Below are 25576 nucleotides of genomic sequence, written 5' to 3' on the forward strand. Positions count from 1 at the left end.
TGACAAGTGTGCTATGATGTAGCAGCATTTACACTGAGAGAGTGGGGATAAATGTCCACAGCAGTGTGCTACAACTTGGTGGCACTGACATATTTTTAGTTGAGTGGCAAAGGCTAGCTGTGTACATCCTGAACTGTGCACATAGTTTATCAAATCCGTATGTATTTGCCTTATAAGTAATTACGCCAAGCGAGTTGCGCAAGTGCAAAAGTTCCTGAAACGTGCACAACTGAAGGTGTGCTCATGGCCCTGACGCCAAGTTTCACACAGCGTAGGAGAGCAGCAGCGTGGTAAATTGAAATGCCATATCTTTCAGATTGCAGCATCTATGTTGCGTTTAACAGCATTCAAAGAAAATAACCAATAAATCCACAAAGTGTCGAAAGTTAGGGTGTTTACGTGCTCTTACACAGCAGCCACCACTGATTGTATCCTGTGGGGGATGCACAAGAGCCAAGGAGGCAGGTCGTGCCCCAGAGTCACCTAGTGCAAATACACTCCTGGAAATGGAAAAAAGAACACATTGACACCGGTGTGTCAGACCCACCATACTAGCTCCGGACACTGCGAGAGGGCTGTACAAGCAATGATCACACGCACGGCACAGCGGACACACCAGGAACCGCGGTGTTGGCCGTCGAATGGCGCTAGCTGCGCAGCATTTGTGCACCGCCGCCGTCAGTGTCAGCCAGTTTGCCGTGGCATACGGAGCTCCATCGCAGTCTTTAACACTGGTAGCATGCCGCGACAGCGTGGACGTGAACCGTATGTGCAGTTGACGGACTTTGAGCGAGGGCGTATAGTGGGCATGCGGGAGGCCGGGTGGACGTACCGCCGAATTGCTCAACACGTGGGGCGTGAGGTCTCCACAGTACATCAATGTTGTCGCCAGTGGTCGGCGGAAGGTGCACGTGCCTGTCGACCTGGGACTGGACCGCAGCGACGCACGGATGCACGGCAAGACCGTAGGATCCTACGCAGTGCCGTAGGGGACGCACCGCCACTTCCCAGCAAATTAGGGACACTGTTGCTCCTGGGGTATCGGCGAGGACCATTCGCAACCATCTCCATGAAGCTGGGCTACGGTCCCGCACACCGTTAGGCCGTCTTCCGCTCACGCCCCAACATCGTGCAGCCCGCCTCCAGTGGTGTCGCGACAGGTGTGAATGGAGGGACGAATGGAGACGTGTCGTCTTCAGCGATGAGAGTCGCTTCTGCCTTGGTGCCAATGATGGTCGTATGCGTGTTTGGCGCCGTGCAGGTGAGCGCCACAATCAGGACTGCATACGACCGAGGCACACAGGGCCAACACCCGGCATCATGGTGTGGGGAGCGATCTCCTACACTGGCCGTACACCACTGGTGATCGTCGAGGGAACACTGAATAGTGCACGGTACATCCAAACCGTCATCGAACCCATCGTTCTACCATTCCTAGACCGGCAAGGGAACTTGCTGTTCCAACAGGACAATGCACGTCCGCATGTATCCCGTGCCACCCAACGTGCTCTAGAAGGTGTAAGTCAACTACCCTGGCCAGCAAGATCTCCGGATCTGTCCCCCATTGAGCATGTTTGGGACTGGATGAAGCGTCGTCTCACGCGGTCTGCACGTCCAGCACGAACGCTGGTCCAACTGAGGCGCCAGGTGGAAATGGCATGGCAAGCCGTTCCACAGGACTACATCCAGCATCTCTACGATCGTCTCCATGGGAGAATAGCAGCCTGCATTGCTGCGAAAGGTGGATATACACTGTACTAGTGCCGACATTGTGCATGCTCTGTTGCCTGTGTCTATGTGCCTGTGGTTCTGTCAGTGTGATCATGTGATGTATCTGACCCCAGGAATGTGTCAATAAAGTTTCCCCTTCCTGGGACAATGAATTCACGGTGTTCTTTTTTCCATTTCCAGGAGTGTATATGACATCCATACACATTAGTTCTGAATCTGGTCATGTGGGGGGATCTAGTGCCAAAGGTGCCACCAGGAACTCTGCCAGGGGTACTGAGGTGGAACACACAGAGTCCAGTCCCTCTTTTCCTCACATGATTTTGATATCCACAAGAGCTTGTCTGCCCAAGTTTCAGGAACAGAGGAGGAATGCAAAGCTCTACAACCAGCAATCTGCTCCTCTTTTAGTTGCTGGCTGGTATCCAGTTACCGATCAGCAAAATCCTGGGAGGGGAGCACGCCAAGGGACCCCTTCCTCGTGTGACATGCCAGAGGAGAGTGTTGGGTTTCCAGCTGGGTGTTGGGGATCGACATCTCCTGTGGGTCAGCACTCCCAAAGTGGGTATGGGGGAAACAGTAGGAGGGCCCTAACCACCACAATAAGGGGTGTAGTTGAGCAGCTCCAAGGGTGATGTAGAAGCCACAAAGGGTAAGTGTACCATTGCTTCAAAAGATGACATCCTTGAAGTTGTAGCAAACATCACTGTCATATGTATGGGATACAAATGATCATATTTCTTCCTGGCCTCCTGATAAATGAGTCAGTGAAGAAGAGTCTTGTACTATTTGATTTTGTTTTCTCTTTGGAAGACAGTGCAGTCTGGTGACCAGGGGCCTGGTGATCTCCGCAGCTGATGCAGAGGGGGACACACAAAGAGCGAATGTGTGCAACTGACAGTCACAATTCCTAATCCTACAGATGGAGCTGGTGTTACAACACAAAGACATGTGCCTGAATCTCAGACATTTTCTGAAGCACCGTGTGGGAGGGAGAACATAGAGTTTCACATTGCAAAGATACAATATCACCTTGACTTTTTCAGGCAATGAGTCGCCTTCAACGGCCAAGATGAAGGCTCCAGTATAAAGCTTTCGTGTCCTTTGATCCCCGCTGGACACAACGGATGAAATGCACACCCCATTGCTCTAAACTGGCATGTAACTCATCATCAGTCTGTAAAAGGAAGTCACGGTGGAAGATAATACCTTGTACCATAATGAGGCTGATATCAGGAGGACGGAGGGTGATGGTTACAGGAAGGTCACCCACCTTGTTACGGGTAAGAAGTACCCACAACTGAAAGGTGTATGCCGTTTCAATCAGAAGAGAACCATTTTTTATTTCTAAAATCACTGTACTTCCCCAAACCCATCCTCAAGGTGTTCAACAAAGAATAACAGCTTTGTGATGAAAAAGGAATCTTCATCAATTCTAGAGTAAACTAAGTATTTTGGGGAGTATTTCTCCCTTTCTCTCTTAGCTCTATATTTCTCCCACAATGTACCCAAGGAATGAAACATTGTGGGCTCATGTGTCTCCACATTGTAGTAGTCCTTTCCTTCAGAAGATACTCTTCGGGTCGTGAGGCCAAAAGTGGAAGAAAGTTTGATCCACTGCATTTGCAAATCATCCATCTTACTGCCACTCACTCCACTCAGGGGCTCTCCCCATGGGCACCACCCAGCCACAGCAATGACAATCTGGCTGGTTAATCGCTATCTGGAGACCACGTTCTTCAGCCATGACAAGCACATACTCCTTGGCATACGCAGAAAGTTTCCAGCTTAGTTGTGAATAGTGCGATTCTTGCGTGCTCAGGGGTCTACCACCATGCAGGTACATCCTTCTTCAGTTAAAGATTACAAAACAATCCTATGAAGACTCCAATTTAAAAAATTCCAGATAAGTCACCATGTCATTATTACCAACATGCCATGTACCAAGAAAATTTTCATTGAAACTGAATATACTCAACTCATACTGTAAGAAGTCATCACTCAGTAATTAAGTTTAAATGTCATATTCAATCAGTATAGGCTACTGGAATCAAGATGATGCAGAGGATGGAGCATTAGAGCGTGAAAAATAGCAAAACTGGTTTGCGATGTTAACTGGGGACAGTAAGATTCTATCAGTGTGAAAAAGATGTTAGTAATTTGTTGAGTGATCTTTTCTCTATGCTAGTTGCACCTTAAGCTCTTTGTTTTGAACTTATTATGTTGGAAATAATGTATTAAATTACATAGCTACCATTACATTTGAAGTATGAAAAATGACTGGGCACAGGAAAATCAGCTTTTAATAAATAGTAAAAAATACCACTGCACTTAGATTTTACAACGGTCTGAACCAGGACATTCACAACCAATTTTTCTCTATCAATGATGAACCAGTTTGTAACAGCACAGAAATGAAATTCTTAGGATTATGGCTGCAAAGCAATGTAAAACGCAATAAGCATATAGAATATTTTAATGGATAATTGAACATGAGCTGCTACCTTCTTTGCAGATTAAAACCTTACTGTGCTGAGAAAGTGGTAAAGAGTGCATATCCTGCATATCACCTTAATCTTGGGATCACATTTTTGAAAACTCTAAAGCAACTATCAGTACATTCGAATTGCACATAATGGCCATTAGAACTGTGTTTTGATGCAAACTACTAAGAGACTTATGTTAAGCACTATGTAAGATCTCTGGTATTCCTCCCTTGACATGTATCTACATTATAGGAACTGTTAAATTCTTTAAAATATATGGAACAGATAAGAGCAATAAGTGCAAAACAACTGTGATATTCACAATAACTTTACCAGACAAAACAAAAACTTATATATGACCAAAAAAAGAACATCACTGGGCCAAAAGGTACTTTTCACATGGGAGTTAAACTTTACTACAATCTTCCCGAAAACATAAAAGCAGATAATCAGCTCAAAATGTTTGGATAATATTTGATAAAATTATATTTAGAGCACCACTGCTTTTACTCCACTGAAGAATATTTAAATGTAATGAGTGTATTATATAAATATTTAAATGTGTGAAGTGTATTATTTGTAATTTTAAATATGTATAGATACACATAAATGACTAGTACAAGTAACAATTAAAAGTACAAAAAACCATACATATAACAATAGTGACAATATAGCCTTACCCTGCTTAAAGGTAATGGCTACAGCTCTTTTGTATAAAAACTTACACAATATGGATGTGATTTAAAAAAATACAATTATGCATCAAACCACACTGCCAACAGACCTCAAGAAATTAAAATTGTTGAATGAAAGAATTTAAAGTTACTTAGTTTCCACTATTCTCTTTGAAGAGGACAACCTCTACTTCCCCTCCCCCCAGAAAGTTACTTGAGCATCACCTACATATAGATTCTTCATGACACTGTACAGTGTACTACACGGCAAGGATGCTTAGCATTACTATCCTGGTTTCCTGTGCCATTCACAGATTTTAGGTAAAAAAGTGTAAGAGTGTGTGTGTGTGTGTGTGTGTGTGTGTGTGTATATAATTCCCATGACTACCAAATAAATCCAGCACTAATAAAACAACTTTGTACGAACTTTTTCAATTTCTTCAATCATTTGATCATCATAAGAAAGGCTGACAGACAAGTAATATTCATACTAGGTGTAAATGTGCATCATATAATACTATCTACTCAAACAGGGTGCAGGTGCCCAACATCTTCCCACAGTTTCACTGTGATTTCCCTTCCATACCAAAATGTTCATTCCACTTGATATAGTTGTGAACATTCACACCCATTTATTTGACTCATGTCACTGGCCAAAGCGATTTATCAGTGAGGCTGTAGCCAAATAATGTTGGGGTGGTTTCCATACTTACAATAACTATGTCAAATTTACATTATGTTGTGAATTCCATAACAGTTCTTTTAAGAGATTGTTCCTCTGTCCAACATATTATCAATGACACACAATCTTGAAGACCCAGATAAACATGATGTTCTAGATCATTTATACATCCAACAAATACCAACATTCTGCTAGAGTGTGATTGAACCCCTCTGAAATCTTGATTGTAATGACACACTGGCCTACTGCGTAGCCAGAGGTCTAGGTTAGCTTGAAAGGTTGATTGTGAGTTGGCAAAGCCAAGAAATCTGAATGCCAAATAAAGATTGTGGTAACAGATTGACCTGTAGCATAACCTAGTAATTATGTTTGAGCAACATTTATATGTTCTTTTCATCATGAAAACAGAAAGCACTACACAAATTCAGAAAATGTATATTAAATAATGGGCAAGTCTCTGACAAGTATTTTCTGGCACATTATAGACAAACATAATAGATAAACTGCAAAAACTGTGAGTCACAGTCTACTACACAGCTTTTACCCCAATGCCCACAGTTATATTTCTTTCTGATGCTGACACTCCATCAGAAAGTGATAATGAGCTCTACTTGCAATTAAATACTGACCTAGCCACATGTTTGACTGTAATTCAACAAACACTCATCACATTTATTAAACAGTTTGGTATAACTCTACACAAAGCCTTCGCCAGGTTAATAAAGATGACTTTTCACTTTCTGAAGATTTATGCGACTGAATATTCCATCTGGGTACAATTACAGTAGAATTGTTGCATTTTGTACAATTACTTTATATTTCCCAGTTTTCCAAAGAAATCTTATTGTTAGTTTGAAAACACCATAAGAATGAAATATGCACAAGGTTCGAACATCATGAAAATATTAACGTTATGCTTTGGAAACTCAAATGGGAGTCACTGGATGGAAGGTGACATTATTTTCAAGAAACAAATATCGGGAAAATTTAGAGAACTATGGAGGCATATACACAGTCATTTCTCTCTGGCTTTATTTGCGAGTGGAACAGGAAAGGAAATCACAGAAGTGATACAGGCCTACTTCAAATAAAAAGAATGGCAAACTGCCTGGTATAGTAAACATGTTTGACTTTTCAGTACCATATATTTGGCAAGAATGAGAGCTTACTACATTTGATTGTTTGCACATAATTGCAGGCCTAGTACTTATGTCTCGAGCATCTCAGATTAATTTTTCAACTGAATGTGAAAAGCACACTTTGCTTTAGTGTAGGTGCCATACTACAAAACTGTACGAGAATGTTGTACCACCTCCATAAACACTGTGACAATAGTCCACTGCAATTACCATATATAGGTCTGCTTTATGCAATCGCATCTGGGTGAACAAATCTGATCACTGCATAAGGGTACATGGTAAAGCTGTTGTCAAACTGAAGTTGTCTGAATACCACAATGCCTCACAAAGTAAAGTCTTATTGCAGTGGCAGGTCAAGGACTTCCTCCACCATTTGAAATGACCGCCGCAGCCAGCTATAGGGATGTCTACTAACCACGACGCTACATGGGTTTCCATGTAAACAAACACTGGTAGCGGTGACAGATGCGGTTACTTAAGCACAATTTAATTTTAACTGAATCTGTTCTTACGCTCATTTAGGAAGAAAAGGAAGAACATGGATTCGATTCCATTCCTACTCCAAGGCACGCGATATATTTTTTGTAGAGCACTTGTATGCTATTAACGAATACAAAAAGAGCAGGAACAACCTAGTGAACTGCCAGGTGAAAAACAGCGGACTATAATCGTCAACATCGTATGCAACGGTTTGTAATTGACATGGCCAAGAATTTACTTTGCGAACTGTACATCTACCTTCGACTTTACGTATTGTTTAAATGCAGCACTGTTAGTGTCACTTATACGGGTCTTAATCACAAGACAAAAATACTGGGCACTTTTAGGACCTTGGAACGCCATAATATACAAGTTTTTATTTTACACTTGACAGTGTATTAACAATTCAACTTCACAAACATCAAATGTTAAACGAAGTACATAACATGTAGATTAATATTTCAAAAACGGAATACATTGCTATTATGTTTGGATCTTTCCTGGTAGCCCAAATCAGACGTGGCACTGGAAAGTAAATCTGCCTGAAATCAAACGACAAACGTACAAAGATTAATCATTCTTTATCGCTTACCTGCATACGTTAGCGACGAGGGACCGAACTCTACCATGCCTGTCCATATTTTCATGACTATTATTATCTTCACTAGCCACCTCATTGTGGTTAAAGACGTTCACGGCAGTAAGGTGGCATTTAGATAATATTGCATACAACGCGACAGCTCTCATTTGTAAACAATTTCAAAATTCCACAATTTGAATAGGGGTAAACAGCGTCCATTGCACTCGACTACTATTTCACACTTCAGTTTCCACACTCTCACTTCGTACATTGTATTCATATGCTTTCAGCTTTGTTCACGAGTACATTTAAAAAAAAAACTAAAATGAACACACATATTTTCTTTTCCCCTGCCACAAACAATAACTAAATAATACAAACGTCAACATTACAGAACCCGCACAACACACTCTTTGATTACTGCAACAACCGAAGCAAGCGCAATCTATGGTCACAGAGATAAACTAGATACTCTCACACCTAAACATCTCTGGTATTCGTAGAGCTTAGTTTAAATAAAGCCCGATCCACACGCAACGATGTGTCTGCGCAGACATCGGCGCAGATTTCTGTACATGCAAAAGATCGCTGCAAATGTGGTGTGTTCACACGACACAAACCCCAATCTACTACTCGCCCGCCATCTGTCGGTGTAGAAAAGAAATATCAGTGGCAAACGACTACGCTCACCGTAAACGTCATAAATTTAATTCAGTTATTTTGAAATATGGAAATGGAGGAAGTTCTGTTGTGGTCTGTGTTCGCAGCTTGTGTTGCAAAAAACATTCACACCAACCGCAGGAAACAGAGAAAGCGGTCAAAATGGTGTAGACAGTGGCTGCTAAAGCGAAAGCAGTTTTCTCACGTACATTTAGTGCGAGAGTTGCAGGGCGAACCTGTTTTGTTTTACATTACGTGGTGTTCCATTTTCTGGCACATTGACACCCCAATTTCATGTCCTGCTTGGTCTTGGCATTTCTTGATCACTAAGAAAGCCAAGCAGATCAAAATACCATAACATTGGCTGGCATACTTGATCTACTCTTACACCAGATCTTCTAGATTTCTGAACTTTGGATAACTCTTTTCGGTAAACAGTTCGCTGACAGACTTAATTTACTTGACTTGCCTTCATGGATCATCCTTCAGGAGAGCGTAAATAGCTTCAAATGTGTTGGGTATTATTTTACTCGACGCTCGTTTCGATATTGCAGTTGAAAATTCCAAATCCTTGTAGCTCCTTCCTGTTGCTAGGAATCTTAATGTTACCGCCAGCCGTTCATGAGAAGAAATTGCCCTTCTCATACAAGTATTTTTTCTCATAATATGAGGGGTTACAAGCTTTAAGAGATAATTATAAGTTTCGACATCCATCCGCAAATAATTTCGCCAGTTCGGAACGAATTTTTTTTTAATTACCGTTTCTCTGTTTGCCGAGGCGTCAACTGCCCGCAATATTTCAATTAAAGCATTGTATGCTGCTGTCTTTTTGTCTCGGTCACTATATTCTTTACTTTTAATCTTCCACAAACATGGGTGGTTTCTATATATTTCAATGAATTCACTTACAAACTCTCGAGAACACTGACGAGTATCAGCCATTTTAATGCCCTGTGCGCACAAATCCAAACACTAGACTGAGTAAACAACTGTTTCGCGCCAAACCACATCTGCACAGACAAGTTGGAGCGTGTGTACAGGAGATGTGGTTTGAACCCACAGATTTGAGAGGTTTCGCTCAAACCTCCAACTCCAACTTCCAAGTTTGCACACACCTCAGGTTGGTGCAAATCTTCTGTCCACACACAACGATCTGTCTGCGCAGATGTGATGTGCGCAGGCATTTGCACAGACAGATCGTTGCGTGTGGACGGGCCTTAACGGGAGGATACACCATACTCTATGCAGTACACCACAGAGTATAAATATCTATGGAGTGAGCATTCGGATGCAAACAACGAGAATTATGTCTGCAACATCTTCTGCAGCTCAAGTCGTGTGATTTTGGGACGGGGCTTTGTAGCCCGTATAGAGCTTAGCTTATTTTGAGAGTTACTATTTCGCTGCTATAGACAGATCACCTTCAAAAGCACTGTGAAACTGTGTATGCCTTTTTAAGAAGTCTTAACAATTTGATACCAGGAACTAATGTTGGCTAAAGATGTGAAGAGCTATGGTACTGTGCTTTTCGCTGTAGTATCATAGGTCAGATTCGGCCTAAGAAGTGACAGCTAACAATGTTTTTTTTATCTTTCCTATTGCTTTTATTTATATTGTCGAGTCTCTGTTCTAATTAACTACGTTACAATGACGCCGTAGATGGTGCCGAAGTTTGACGAAAAAACAACACAGCTGAACTATGAAATTGGTACATTAAATACAGTAAGCAATTTGTACCACATGTTTGTGCATTATTATTATTATCATCACTGCTTCTTTATTTAACCTTCTGCTCTTTGTCTACTATAACATTTTTTCGCCATATCATCAGAAAAGTAAAAGAATATGCTACGCACAAAAAATAAAAAATACAAGATCAGTCCTCTAATTTTGGAGTAATAAAAGAAGTGACACCCAATAATATTTTTTGAGGTTTTCTATTGCACTGATTCATTTCGTCGAATCTGTTCTAATTAATTACTTTCCAGTGACACTGTAGATACTTATACAGGGTGTTAAAAAAGGTACGGCCAAACTTTCAAGAAACATTCCTCACACACAAAGAAAGAAAATGCGTTATGTGGACATGTGTCTGGAAACGCTTACTTTCCATGTTAGAGCTCATTTTATTACTTCTCTTCAAATCACATTAATCATGGAATGGAAACACACAGCGACAGAATGTACCAGCGTGTCTTCAAACACTTTGTTACAGGAAATGTTCAAAATGTCCTCCGTTAGCGAGGATACATGCATCCACCCTCCGCCGCATGGAATCCCTGATGCGCTGATACAGCCCTGGAGAATGGCGTATTGTATCACAGCCGTCCACAATGCGAGCACGAAGAGCCTCTACATTTGGTACCAGGGTTGCGTAGACAAGAGCTTTCAAATGCCCCCATAAATGAAAGTCAAGAGGGTTGAGGTCAGGAGAGCGTGGAGGCCATGGAATTGGTCCGCCTCTATCCATCCATCGGTCACCGAACCTGTTGTTGAGAAGCGTACGAACACTTCGACTGAAATGTGCAGGAGCTCCATCGTGCATGAATCACATGTTGTGTCGTATTTGTAAAGGCACATGTTCTAGCAGCACAGGTAGGATATCCCGTATGAAATCATGATAACGTGCTCCATTGAGCGTAGGTGGACAAAACTAAAATGAGCTTTAACATGGAAATTAAGCGTTTCCGGACACATGTTCACATAACGCATTTTCTTTATTTGTGTGTGAGGAATGTTTCCTGAAAGTTTGGCCATACCTTTTTGTAACACCCTGTATACAGACATGAGTTTGAGAACCTGTGTAAACTGGAGGGTATTATTCAGAATGCCATGCAAAAACTTTAGCGGCCTACGAACATAGCATCAGTATCTACACACTGACTCGCTGTTTACTGAGACACACTTGCAAAATATCTAGAACTTGTCTCGTAAACACATGCCCATAAAATAGCAGAAATTATCCTTGCCACACAAGACTTTAGAATACCACATCTCGATGTTTTTCAAAGTGCCTCATGTCAATATGACATTTACAATTAATCGTGTTTGTACATATCTACAAGAAATAACTGATCCTCCTTTCATACTTCTCTTCACATCCGTAGCAACGACAATGCTACAGCATACCTGTTACTAAAACTCAAACTTACAAAAAACGTATATAAAACAAGCCAAATACGTGTAATATTCTAGTTTCGCTATTATCACAAATTGTAAACAAGCAGCGTCGTCCCACAACCATGTGACTAGCCCTGTTTGATGTTGAAAACATGCGCAATAGACTATGCTTACATGCTGTATGGGGCACACTCATGCCCGCACTATCATTATTTACTGTCTGGAGAACACCTGTTCCTTGGGACAGCACAGTCAAATACCTAGGCAATACCATCGATCGCCGCCTCACTTGGAAGCAACATATTGACAATCTTTTCTAAGCGACCACAGGAAGACTACAGGATCTATATCTGTTCCTGGACCTTCAGACCATGCTTCTACCTTAGCTGAGCACTGCAATCTACCTGACGCTCTTTTGTCCAATTTTTGAATTTGCAGCGATTGCATGGGGCAATGTGGCAGACATGCACTTCAGTCGTCTGCAGAAGTGTTAGATTCATACCCTCTGCCTGGGCCTGTGTACCTGTCGCGACACTTCCCAACCGATGACATTTTGCGAGTCAATGAATTACCTCCCCTTCATGAATGGTTCCCCCAAACTGCATGCCTCCTCTGCAAGAAGACTGTGCAGTCAACCAAACTGCATATGCATGCCCTTAGCACCCAAGGATAGCGATTCAGTTCCACATGTTAGCAACATCTCCTGAAAAACTGATAAACTGTCAGAATGGGATGATAAGAAGTCATTTCTGCAGAACATCACTGAAGACAACTAGACCCATAGGACACTAAATTACTCTATATCCAATTTGCTCATCAGCAGCAACCAGCACCGTTTTAGGAAACAGTGGTCATGCGAGACACAGCTGGCCCTCTTTGTGCATGATATCCAACAGGCTCTAGATACCGGTTCCCATGTTGATGCCATATTCCTCGACTTTCGAAATTCGTTCGACTCACTTCCGCACTGTCACTTTCTCCAAAAAGTGCACATTTACGGTCTATCCAATCACATATGCTGTTGGATAGATAGTTTTCTAACAGACAGAGAGCAGGATGTCGTCCTGAATGGAGAGACTTGAACAGAAACAAGCGTAACATCAGGTGTGCCTCAGGGCAGAGTAATAGGTCCGCTGCTTTTTACGATCTAATAAACGATCTGGTTGATGGTACTGACAACGGCATTAGACTGTTTTCCAATGTTGCTGTTGTCTACAGGAAAATAGTAGCACAGGAAAGTTGCGAACAAATCAATGAGGATTTGCAGAAAATAAATCTGTGGTGTAATGACTGGCAGTTATTTCTCAATATTAGTAAGTGTAACCTACTGCATATAACAAAGCAGAAATCCCCATTAATGTACGAGTACAAAATAAATGCCCAGTCTTTGGAAGAGGTAACATACGTCAAGTATCTGGGTGTGACTACTCGAAATGATCTCAAATGGAATGATCAGACTACACAAGTAACAGGTAAGGCGAACTCTATATTGCGGTTTACTGGTAGAATCCTGAAGCGATGCAGTCATTCAACAAAGGAAATTGCTTACTTCATCCAGTCTTAAGAGTATTGTTTGTCTGTATTGGACCCTTACCAGTTGAGTCTGATTCAAGGGATTGAGAAGATCCAAAGAAGAGTGGCAAGATTCGTGACTGGTACATTTAGGCATTGCGAGAGTGTTACAGATCTCATAGAAAGTTTGAAGTAAGACACACTTGCAGATAGACGACACGCTAAATGGAAGGGGCTGCTCACTAAATTCCAAAATCCAATCTTCACCAAGGATATAGAGCATATATTATTACCATGAACTTTCAAATCGCGCAATAATCACCATTCAAAGATGAGGGAAATTAGAGCTCGTACTGAGGCATTCAGACAGTCGTGTTTCCCTTGGCGCGAATAGTGACCTCCAGCACATAACACTTGGTGACTAGCGGAGTATATATGTAGATGTAGAAATCACAGCTGTGCCACAGTCTGTCATGAGAAGCAATCCCACAGTTTGCAGTGCATGCACCATACATACAGGAAACATATACAGCCAGTCATGTACAGTATTATTTTTGAATAGCATGTTCAAATTTTTGCTTTTTCTAAGAATAACAACTCATATTTCATTTCTGTTTGTTTTTTAATACCGTTATCAGCTGCATTACATTTTTGAGCTGCCTGTCAATGAAATCAAATGTAGTCACCTTGCTGATGAATTTCCTGTGTAGTAGTGACAGGAGCTGATGATGCCAATTGACAAATCATCTATTGCATTACTTCTAGAATGCAGTTTTGAGAAGAATAAGAACTGAAGCTTTGGAGATGAGACATGCTGGAATACCTAAGTACGGATAGCATTGTAGACTAAGGATATGACTGTTGTTTATATATTAATTAGACTCACAGTTTTGATCTTCAATAAGTATTTTTTCCAAACAGTGCTCCACAGTTATTAAGAAATATTTAGTTCCTCATACTGACTTCTTACAATCAATCAACAGTGCTATTTTCCTGTTGTCCATGAACAACCTAAGTGTGAGTTTGATTTTATGTGATGAATGATCTATATATACCACACTGTTACTTCAGTTTCTGTTGCCTATTCACTGTTCCACAACATATACTTACTTCAAATAATTGCAACTGTTTCGAGTAATTTATATATTTGAGAATATAGCATTACTGTATGTTGGTCATCAATGGGCAGTGTGAAATGGGTCCAAAATACAACAGTTCCGCAAAACTTCAATGTATTTAAATAACAGCATCATGGAACCGTAAAACCTGTCACAATGCATATTTACTAACAGATGGTCAGTTTTGGTTAAGCAACTTGAAGATTGTCACTTGACTAAATCTGGTCATCTGTATGTAAACAAACATTACAACAGATTTTGGTGCTTCAATGATGCTGTCCTATGAGTGTCAAATGACTTATGAAAGTTTAGGAAGATGGAATATACACTCCTGGAAACTGAAATAAGAACACCGTGAATTCATTGTCCCAGGAAGGGGAAACTTTATTGACACATTCCTGGGGTCAGATACATCACATGATCACACTGACAGAACCACAGGCACATAGACACAGGCAACAGAGCATGCACAATGTCGGCACTAGTACAGTGTATATCCACCTTTCGCAGCAATGCAGGCTGCTATTCTCCCATGGAGACGATCGTAGAGATGCTGGATGTAGTCCTGTGGAACGGCTTGCCATGCCATTTCCACCCGGCGCCTCAGTTGGACCAGCGTTCGTGCTGGACGTGCAGACCGCGTGAGACGACGATTCATCCAGTCCCAAACATGCTCAATGGGGGACAGATCCGGAGATCTTGCTGGCCAGGGTAGTTGACTTACACCTTCTAGAGCACGTTGGGTGGCATGGGATACATGCGGACGTGCATTGTCCTGTTGGAACAGCTAGTTCCCTTGTCGGTCTAGGAATGGTAGAACGATGGGTTCGATGACGGTTTGGATGTACCGTGCACTATTCAGTGTCCCCTCGACGATCACCAGTGGTGTACGGCCAGTGTAGGAGATCGCTCCCCACACCATGATGCCGGGTGTTGGCCCTGTGTGCCTCGGTCGTATGCAGTCCTGATTGTGGCGCTCACCTGCACGGCGCCAAACACGCATACGATCATCATTGGCACCAAGGCAGAAGCGACTCTCATCGCTGAAGACGACACGTCTCCATTCGTCCCTCCATTCACGCCTGTCGCGACACCACTGGAGGCGGGCTGCACGATGTTGGGGCGTGAGCGGAAGACGGCCTAACGGTGTGCGGGACCGTAGCCCAGCTTCATGGAGACGGTTGCGAATGGTCCTCGCCGATACCCCAGGAGCAACAGTGTCCCTAATTTGCTGGGAAGTGGCGGTGCGGTCCCCTACGGCACTGCGTAGGATCCTACGGTCTTGGCGTGCACCCGTGCGTCGCTGCGGTCCGGTCCCAGGTCGACGGGCACGTGCACCTTCCGCCGACCACTGGCGACAACATCGATGTACTGTGGAGACCTCACGCCCCACGTGTTGAGCAATTCGGCGGTACGTCCACTCGGCCTCCCGCATGCCCACTATACGCCCTCGCTCAAAGTCCGTCAACTGCACATACGGTTCACGTCCACGCTGTCGCGGCATGCTACCAGTGTTAAAGACTGCGATGGAGCTCCGTATGCCACGGCAAACTGGCTGACACTGACGGCGGCGGTGCACAAATGCTGCGCAGCTAGCGCCATTCGACGGCCAACACCGCGGTCCCTGTTGTGTCCGCTGTGCCGTGCGTGTGATCATTGCTTGTACAGCCCTCTCGCAGTGTCCGGAGCAAGTATGGTGGGTCTGACACACCGGTGTCAATGTGTTCTTTTTTCCATTTCCAGGAGTGTATTTGTTTGTCAGCATCTACAATCTTTGTGAAGAAAGAGAACAGTATTCCAGATGAATAGTTTTTCATGAACCTCTGCAGATTTGTTGACAGAAGCTTATTTCCTTGCAGGTGTTTATTATGGTCATACTAACGATGTACTCCACCATCCTGCGATGGACATATATTATATATACTTGTCTGTAAGTCTGTGAACTTGTAAATAGTGGTAACCTCTGTTCCTCCCTTGACAAACTGGGCTATTCATTGGTGTAATTGGTTGTAAAATCTGAGCTAGGAAAAGGGATACTTCCACTGCATATAAAATGTAAAGGTTAATGCAAATTCAATATTGTCTTATGGTGTTGTTCACTTTGAGCAGCTTCAAATGTTTTCAGTATCACAAATGCTTATTTCAATAGCTCCCTGTTGTGAATTTGTCCAATTGTCAAGTATCAACATGTGGAAATGCATTTTTAAACCCAAGATTTAATATTTCGAATTTTTGTTTGCAGTTTTCTGTATCAACACCCAGTATCCACAAGTGACTGGACTGAACTTTTTGATTTGTTCATCGACTTTACATAGGACCAGAGCCTCATGTGGTTTCTCAGCAGATCTATTGTCAAAATCTGTGTGACTTGTAAGCTTCAAACATGGCCCATCATACATTTGAACGTGTTGCTATTATTTTTTAGCATACACCATCTTTTCAATCAAGTCTGTATCAACCTCTCTTCCCTCTGTATTTTCCTAATGTTTTCATTAAGTCAAACTATGTCTTCTTTAGTTTTTATTACTTTACTTTGTATATACTTATGCCTACCTCGATTCACTATGTGTTAGATCTTTGACCATAATTCTAGTCCATATGCCACATTTGAAGTAAAGTGTCAAAACGTCTTCTTGATTACCAATTATCATAGAGAGGCAGCACCATAACGACACTGAAGCAAACTGAACAAACCTCTACCATTTGCAAACATACTGGTCGTACGGGAATGTGGATGTGGTCTGGATGACGAAATAAAATACAATTTCTCTCATCAGCTCGCCTAAAATCAAAGTTCTAAACTGTTCAAAAGTTATATACCAGCTTGGAGCCCCCACATGCCATTGCACAGAAAGATTTATCCACACATTACACAGCACAAACACTTCAATGGGCCCCATAAATGTGGTTGGACTTACAAGTTTGGCTACATTTCGTCTATGGGGCGCAACTCGCATTCATCACAATGTACCCAACGTTCCACAAAAGTATTTAATATAAATGCAGGTAAGATTTGCTATGCAATAATCATATAAGCACTCACATACTTTTTAAAGTTTCACAAATTCGAGTTTATTTCCAATAAGAACATAGAAAAATCGAAAGTCATAGTTCACAATAAATTAATTTCATAACCTGACCGATTTTCTTAAGATCTTGGAGGCGGTTTAATAAACGAGAATATGAGTTATCTTTAGAAAACTGTTAAAGCTCCACAGTATCTCAAAACTATAAATTCCACAATGGCTACACACTTAAACTCTCTAAGTGCAGCTTGCATTACATGCAACACGAAAGTAGGAACTCTGAAAAACTCACATACACCAACTAGTGGCTATTTCGCTGCTTCTCGAAACACAGACTAACACAACCTGACCATCTCCAATGGCGCCCAGACATAGACTCTGTCCAAAATGCCATTGTTCGTCCAGGAAACTTAGGTCAAGCACTACTGAAGTCAGTTAAACTACTTAACAATAATTTTAAACTTATTCACACGTATGATACATCAGATCACATGGAAATTTTACGAGGAATATTATGCTGTTATCAGTTTTCTTTTATCTGCCATACTTTAATTATGAACAATAATTTATATGGTTTTCTTCTATTTTTGGATTTATAAATGTACGTATTAACAAATAATTTAAATCACACATTAAATAATTTCCTATATATCTTAAGTTTACAGCACTGCCATTAGTTTTAATGTGCCTCTTTATTTAGTAAGAAAAGCTGTTTTTAATAGCATGAAATCTAATTGTCGTCCTCTCATTTAAATGTTTGAATAATTTCAGTAAATCTACACTCACAGTCCAATACAGTTCTATGAGATGTATCCATAGACACGTCGTTTGCTGCAATTGCGTAATGTGTTGTCGAGATATTCACTTTTACGGATAAGGTATTATTTATAACACTTAACTTACAACAACTGATAAACTAATGCGGATATCGGAGGCGCGTCTTCACACGCCTAATCGTGCATCTTTTCCGCTTCAAATCAGCCTGCTGGCTCTTCAGTGACACACATGGTTCAATATTTTTGGGAAAGATTTAATGTTTCACTGGACGCGAAAAGCGGCAATGTGAAACAAAAAGCCCAATGAACGGGGTTTCCCGGTCACACGGTCACTTTGGCGGCCGGTAGAAGTCCAGAGATAATCCCAGCTGTGGAGCATAGTGTGAAACTGGCCCCCCAAGTGCTCCTGTCAAGCTGATTTCAGCTGTCAACACGGATATGACCCGATCTTAGCCGCCGCCTGTGCGTCCTGTCACGGGTTTGTGACTGAATAGAGTGTCAGTTCCCTTTACAATAGGCTGTCGTGTTAAACATTTTTTATGCTGTCAAAACCAATGGGTATAATACAGGACACAGGTAGCTAATGTGTCAAATAACTACGTAATAACACCCAACAATTAATGTTTATCGGTTATAGCCAGATGGGAAACTACCCCTGATTATAGTGGATGAACACTTGATATACATCGTCTTTCATCAGTGACTATAACACATATATTCAAACACTCCAGTCCCAGACGATCTGCTGCGAGACATTCAGAATAAGAAGACATGGTAAGGAAAATTCAGTTCAAGATCAGTCTCCAAGTGGTCTAATACACCGTTTATATGTAAGACACATCCAATAGAGAAAAACTCCAAAATCAGTTCGACATATGTGTAACCTAGAAGTACCGGAGAAAAGAGGTAAGTGAAAAAGTTTGCGTATACCAGGTGTCTCTCCTAAGAGTCGTCAGGCGTATTTCCTCTGGTATTTCGCCAGGTATTTGCAATTTCATTTTTGCATTGTGTAGCTGCAGTCAACTCAAATAATTACTGCTGGTTATGTTTTCCATATGACATGCAGTGTCAATAGAAAGTGTTGCTTTGTTTCCCATTACTAACAAAATTATTTTTAAAACGGAATTTTAAGTACCCATTCAATAGAGCACTTCAAAATTAGTCTAGACCGATATTAATTTTATCGAATAAATATTAACACCGACAATAAAAAACAACGAATGAAGACCAACCCAGCAGCAACTCAGTAATGCTGCAAGTTTGGCAGCTGCAGTCAGCACGGACCAGGACATTGCTGTCGCTACTGGAGTACTGGCTGTTATTTCTGTTTTATACTCTGTCTGTGAACTCATGAGCGAGTAGCGCTTTTTGTGGGCGAGTGGCCTTTCCTAGAAGAATCCTGCAAGTGGCCTATATAGGTGCACAAACTCAGTTGCCTGTTACCTGTCTGTATTGTATTCAATTGTATTTATTGGTCCTGTTGTCTACAAAGCAGTTTATGCATAAGATATTGGACAAGTCAGGTTATGAGTATACAGCTGACAGTCATATCTAGGCAAGCTTATTTAAGGTTACAATTATACACTGTATACATAGGTAGTTCTATAACACACTTAATAAGTTTAAATTTTCTTCAGTGGAGTAAAAGCTGTGATGCTGTAAATATCATTTTAAAGATTTTCCAAAGGCATTGATCTCAGTAATAGCTATTATGTTTTCAGGAAGTTTGTTATAAAGCTTAACTCCCATGTAAAAAGTACCTTTTTGGCACAGAGCTTTCTGATTTGGGTTATATGTAAGTCACTGTTTCGTCTGGTGAATTGATCATGTATATCACAGTTTTTTGTAGTCTGCAGTCCTTACCTATTACATTTATTTTAAAGAATAAAAGGGTTTCCATAATGTATACACATGGTAATGGAGGAATACCAGATCCCTTAAACACAGGTTTACAAGAGTCTCTAGGCTTGCACCCGAACAAGATTCTAATGGGAATTTTCTGTAGTTCAAAAGTGCTATTGCCTGTATTAGAGTTTCTCCAGAAGGTGACCCCATATCAAAGACAAGAATGGAAGTAGGCATGATATGCATGCACTACTGTTTTCTCACTACAGTATGACTTTACTGAGCAAATAAGGTAACATGTTTTGCACAGTTCTGCACTGAGACATTCAATATGCTTAATCCAACTGACGTTGCTCTGCAGTCAGAGTGCTAAGAATTTGGTTTCAGTACTGTTACCAACTAGTTCATCATTGGCAGAGACCAATGGGATAAACATGTCCTTCTTAGGACCATTGTGCAACTTTAGTGCAATGTATTTTTACTGTCTATTACAATCTGATTATTCTGTGTTCAGTTGCTAAGTTGTTTTGTGACCATGTTTGCTGACTGCTGTAACTGTTCATTGCTGTCTCCTTTAAAAGAATTGTGATGTCATCTGCAAATATGATTTTTTAAATGTACAACAACATTTAAGTTTAGATCATTTATGTACAGAAGGGGTAACATACTGATCCTTGGGGTAAACCACATTTAATTTGTTTATAGTCAGATAAGTGTTTGGATACAGTTTTTAGATCGATATTTGTGTGCTTGATGCACACTGTCTGCTTACGCTTAGTCAGGAAGGAACTGATACAGTTGTTGGACAGACCTCGAGTACCATATCTTTCAAGCTTTGCTAGCAGGCTTTTATGATCCACTATGTCAAAAGCCTTTGACAAGTCAATAAATACACCTATTAATTCCTATCATTTTGTCCATCAGGTTTAGGATGTAACTAATGCACTCATAAATAGCAGTTGTCGTTGACCTTTTATTTCTGAATCCATGTTGCTCATTACATAGAATGTGGTATTTATTTATAAATTTCATAAGTCTGTCATAACTTTTTCTAATACTTGAGAGATGCAGGGGGAAATTGTGATGGGTCTGTATTTATGTATATTATCTTTCTCACCTTTTTTTATATATTGAATAACTTTTGATGTTTCCAATACATCAGGAATAGTACCTGCCTGAAGTGAGCAGTCTCATAAGTGAGTGAGTATTGATGGATTCTTCTTTAATATTGTTGCAGGTATACCATCAATGCCTCCAGAGTTGGAATTTTGTAGTCCTTTCATTGCTTTGGCTACTTCATCTTGTGAAACAGAACTGATGTACATTGATCCTCTACATGCACTTATTTTATATTCATTTGTGTGGGTGCACTTATGTAAGTTTGATAGTAACACATTATCAGCAACACCTCTGAAAACATTGTTAAATGAGTTGGCTTCTTCTAAGAGGTTTGTTACTCTTTTTTTGTGATAGTGTTATATTTTTGCAAGATTGTCTGTATTCTACAGATTCATTCTTATAACACTCCACATAGCCTTTGATTTATTAGCTGAATTATAAATCTATTCATCATTATTCATTATTTTTGGTGCTTTTATTGCTTTTCTTTATATTTTGGAGTAGTATTATAGTCTGCTTGTACTTCAGGTGAGGAATTTTTTGAGTTACATATTTCATGAAATAATTTGTTATTCTGGTATAAAACCCTTATTCCCCTTGTAATCCAGCTATTTGTTCTAGAGTTCCCCCATATGGCTACAGTTTTCTGTGGGAATGCAATTTGGAAGAAATGGTTTAGTGTATCAATGAAGGTGTTGAATTTCTCATTTATATTGCTCATTTTGTACAGTTCTGACCATTTATCTTTCTATACTAAGCTGTTGAAGTAGTTTATATTATCCTGATTACAACTCCTACATCAGGTTCTTAAAGACATGCTGCTAATAATAATGCCTTTTACTTTAATACTTAATATTTTAGCAAGACGGTCACTAAACCCTGCATTGAAAATTTTTAATGAAGTGTTGTGTAAACTCTTCTTGACTAGAAATTGATCTAGAGCTGTTTAGCAAGTTCCTGTTACTCGGGTAGCAGCATTTACTTCAGCCTATAAATAATAGGAAGTTGCAAGGTTTAAAACGGTTTATCTATTTCCAGTATTTGTGATGAAATCAATATTGAAGTCACCACAGATTATCCACTTACAATCCATTTTCTTTACTTTATTTAGCAGTGACTCCATTTTCTTTAAGAAGAGTTCAAAATTTCCAGATGGTGATCAGTAAACTGTAGCAATAACCAGTTTGAACTGAATAATTTTTTATAGCTGCAATTTCATAATACTTTTTGACATTTGTTCTAGTTAAGTCACGTAAGATAACAAAATCTATATTTTCCTTTATGTAGATTGGCATCCCACCCTGCTTACTGTTTTTCCTGCAGGAGTAAGAAGCCAAAATGAATTTGTTTATTTTCTTATTCTGGATTAATTCTGGGTTAATCCAGTGCTCATAAATGAGTAACACTGAGATATCTTTAAGTTCATCTGTTAACAGAATGTTAATTTCATCAATCTTATTATGCAGGGATTGCACACTACGGTGACAACATCACATACCTTGAGTTTAAATTAGGGTCGTCAGTAGTGTTGTATTTTCGTTCTTCTTTCTTGTTCATTTTGTTTTCCTCTTTGTTGTTTGAAGGATGTACAGGGAGCTGATACATTGTTCTATTCCTTAAAAGTGTTTCTTTAATTGTTTCACTAACACGATTGCAAACAAACTTTTTCCCTTCATAGTTCAAATGCAAATCATGCTTCATATGCAGATTTCAATGGAGCTTATATCCAGTACTGGTGCATCGCACTTAGCGTATTGTGAACACAGCTTCCTTATTTTTATGTTTGTTTTCCTAATTTCTTTGTTTACACACGACCTATAAATTAGATTGTACCTATGAGGCGGTGTGGCAACTACTGTGTTTCTTCATTTGTTAGCTTGTAAAAAATTCTGCAGCGTTTTCATGCAAACCTCTGCTTCATTTTTTGGCACACCGTTTGATCCTATTATACAGATGATGAAGTCATAATCCTGCATTAATTTCGCCTGAAAGTTAGTGTCTACAATATTTTTACATCCCTGGTGGTGTAGTTCAGTGGACAGTGATTTACGTCGGTTCTGGTCGTGGGACCTTAATTACTAGCGCCAGTCAGTTTACTTTGTGTACTTATTGACATACTTAGGTTTCCAGAAGCGACGGATAATCACACTGTATTGCAAGAAAATGTGCAGAATATGAAGAAGAGGAGATATATGAGAAGTAACGAGCCTTCGGTAGTCTGTAATGTAATTACAGCTTGTGTTAAAGAGGCAACATAAAAAGAACTGTTGGCTAGCATTACCAGTCCCAATAAAAGGGCTGCAAGTTATACAAACGTCAGCCTCGTCACAATAGGACGCATCAAAAAGGAAGGTGAAAATAAACCACATGGTTTACTGGAATCACCACGAAGGAAAATTAAGAATTTTTGGGAGGAAACCACTCATTACAGAAAGTTTTACGAAATCGTTTATTTGACAAACGATGGAAGAATTTTGTATACATATCGAAAAATTGTGTAGATATTTCGAAAATTACTTGCTGTTGTAAAACAAAAAAAAAACATTTTTCTTGGCAGAATGATGCTCTATACAAGACACGGCGTGAAATGGGATTTACCTGGAAAAGATCTAGTAGTAAAATAAAGATTCTGGTAGAGAGAACGGATCTAATTGACTGGCGATGTAAATACTTGATCCAAGTGAGGAAATTGAGAGAGCAAGGCACAAACTTCTTTATATTGATGGAACTTGGGTGGACAACAACAGTACTTACAGAAAATGCTGGGAGGGTCCTGGTATTGATCCTATCATGGACAATGTTTGGAAGAATTGGATTATTGTAGTCAATATTGGATCTAAAGTTGTGTTTTCACCCAACGCACAGTTGATTTATGAAGTGGGATGTGCAACAGAGGACTACCAGGGCCAGGTGAATTACGAAAAATTTTCAAATTGGATCGGAACTGAAGAAATTCCTAATCTGCCACCCAACTGTGTTATTGTTACGGACAATGCTTGATATCGCAATAAAGAACTTAACAAAGTTCCTCAAATAAAAGGGAACTGATTAAGTGGTTATTAAGAAATATGGTGGATGCTGATTTGTCAAAGAGAAAAACAGAATTATTTGACTGAATTATACAGCATAAGCCGAAAAACGAAGTATTTGAAATTAATTAAATACCTTAAGCTCATGGCCTCACTGTGCTGCTGTTTCTACCATATAACTGTGATCTAAATTCAATTGAAATGGCGTTGACAAAACTCAAAAATTTCGTCACAGGAAGAAATAGTCTTGGAGATATTTGCATAGCGAAGCTACTGCCGTTAGTGAAAGAAGATATGTAGCAATTTTCTGAGTTTTCATTTTTCATTTCAAACTAAATTTTGCAGTAACCGAGAAAAAGACATATATCTCTTTTGTCGCAATTATTTCAGGTTTTAAAACTACAACTCAAGACGACTGGAGCACATACTGCCTCCACGTAGAGAAACTTGAAAACGAGTACTGGGTTAAGGATGGCATTATTGAAGATATACTAGAGGCCATAGTTACTAATGTAGAAAGTGATGATGATGATGTTGTTGTTGTTAATGATGATGATAATGACGATAATCACAGTGACATGTTTTAATGATGACATACAAAACATGTAAATAGGCAATGAAAATTTAAAAAAAAATATGTTTGTATGTTTTCAAATTTGACTATGTTTATACACTCTTGTTTGGGTAGAACTGTACTACATGGTAGTAAAAGTACTAAACAGTTTTCCAGAATAAATCCAGTCAAATGCAGCCCAAAGAAATAAATATCTTAATCACTATTTGTACAAAATCAGCAACAATTTAAGGACTTTTTTAATAAAATTAATTACTTTTTCGGTAATACTGTGTGAGTCAGTCACAGAAGAAGAATGTAATTCAGTCACATAAAAACTTTGCTGTTTATGGAACAGGAGTGTTTGATTGTATTCTCTCGCTAAATCTCTGTCTTGTTTACTATTCGGCTGATTCTAAGATATATTTCTTAAAAAATGCACGTGATAGCTGTGCTAAATACAGCTGCAATTTTCTTCGAAAAAGGTACACTGGTTGTCAAATTCTATGTTAAAAGCTTGAAATACAGGTGCATTAAAATATTAAGGGAATTTTTATTTTTGGAAAGAACTTTATTTGTTATTCTTCAAAATATTCCCCATTAGATATTATTCAATTATGCCAGTGCTCTTTCCAATTACCGAAACATTACTGGAACTTTATCTTCGAGATAGTTTTTAGCTCTCTCAATGATACGTTTTTAATCTCACCTGTGATTGAAAAATGGCTGATCTTTAGGGTTTTATGTATTTTTGGGAACATAAAGAAGGCACATGGGGTGAATATGGAGACTGGAGCATCATTGCAGTGTTGTTTTTTATTAAAAAATCACGAACAGCAATCGTTCCGCCACAAATGCAGACTTTTATTAGGATTGCTTCACGCAAACGACGTTGAACTTGTAAGTAGTACTCCTTATTGTACTTTCCACGTTGTAGCAATAGCTCATAGTATACTTTAATGTTAAAATCGAAGACCACTGTGAGCATACCCGCACGACCTTAATATCTGTCCGCACTTGAGCTTTTTTCGGTCTTGGCGATCCAGGAT

The 25576-nt window shown here is 40.0% G+C and overlaps 1 protein-coding gene across 1 annotated transcript in view; it reads right to left on the bottom strand.

The window, feature by feature from the left end:
* The window catches only part of LOC124554758 (neogenin), a 247122-nt gene extending 239004 nt beyond the window's left edge, over positions 1-8118 (bottom strand). Inside the window, exon 1 of the mRNA XM_047128409.1 lies at positions 7782-8118. Within this exon, the coding sequence (XP_046984365.1) occupies positions 7782-7866 (85 nt within the window). The 5' untranslated portion in view covers positions 7867-8118. The remainder of the gene's footprint in view (positions 1-7781) is intronic.
* Between the last annotated feature and the right edge of the window lie 17458 nt (positions 8119-25576).

This window comes from Schistocerca americana, chromosome X (assembly GCF_021461395.2).
Source record: "Schistocerca americana isolate TAMUIC-IGC-003095 chromosome X, iqSchAmer2.1, whole genome shotgun sequence".
NCBI lineage: Eukaryota > Metazoa > Arthropoda > Insecta > Orthoptera > Acrididae > Schistocerca > Schistocerca americana.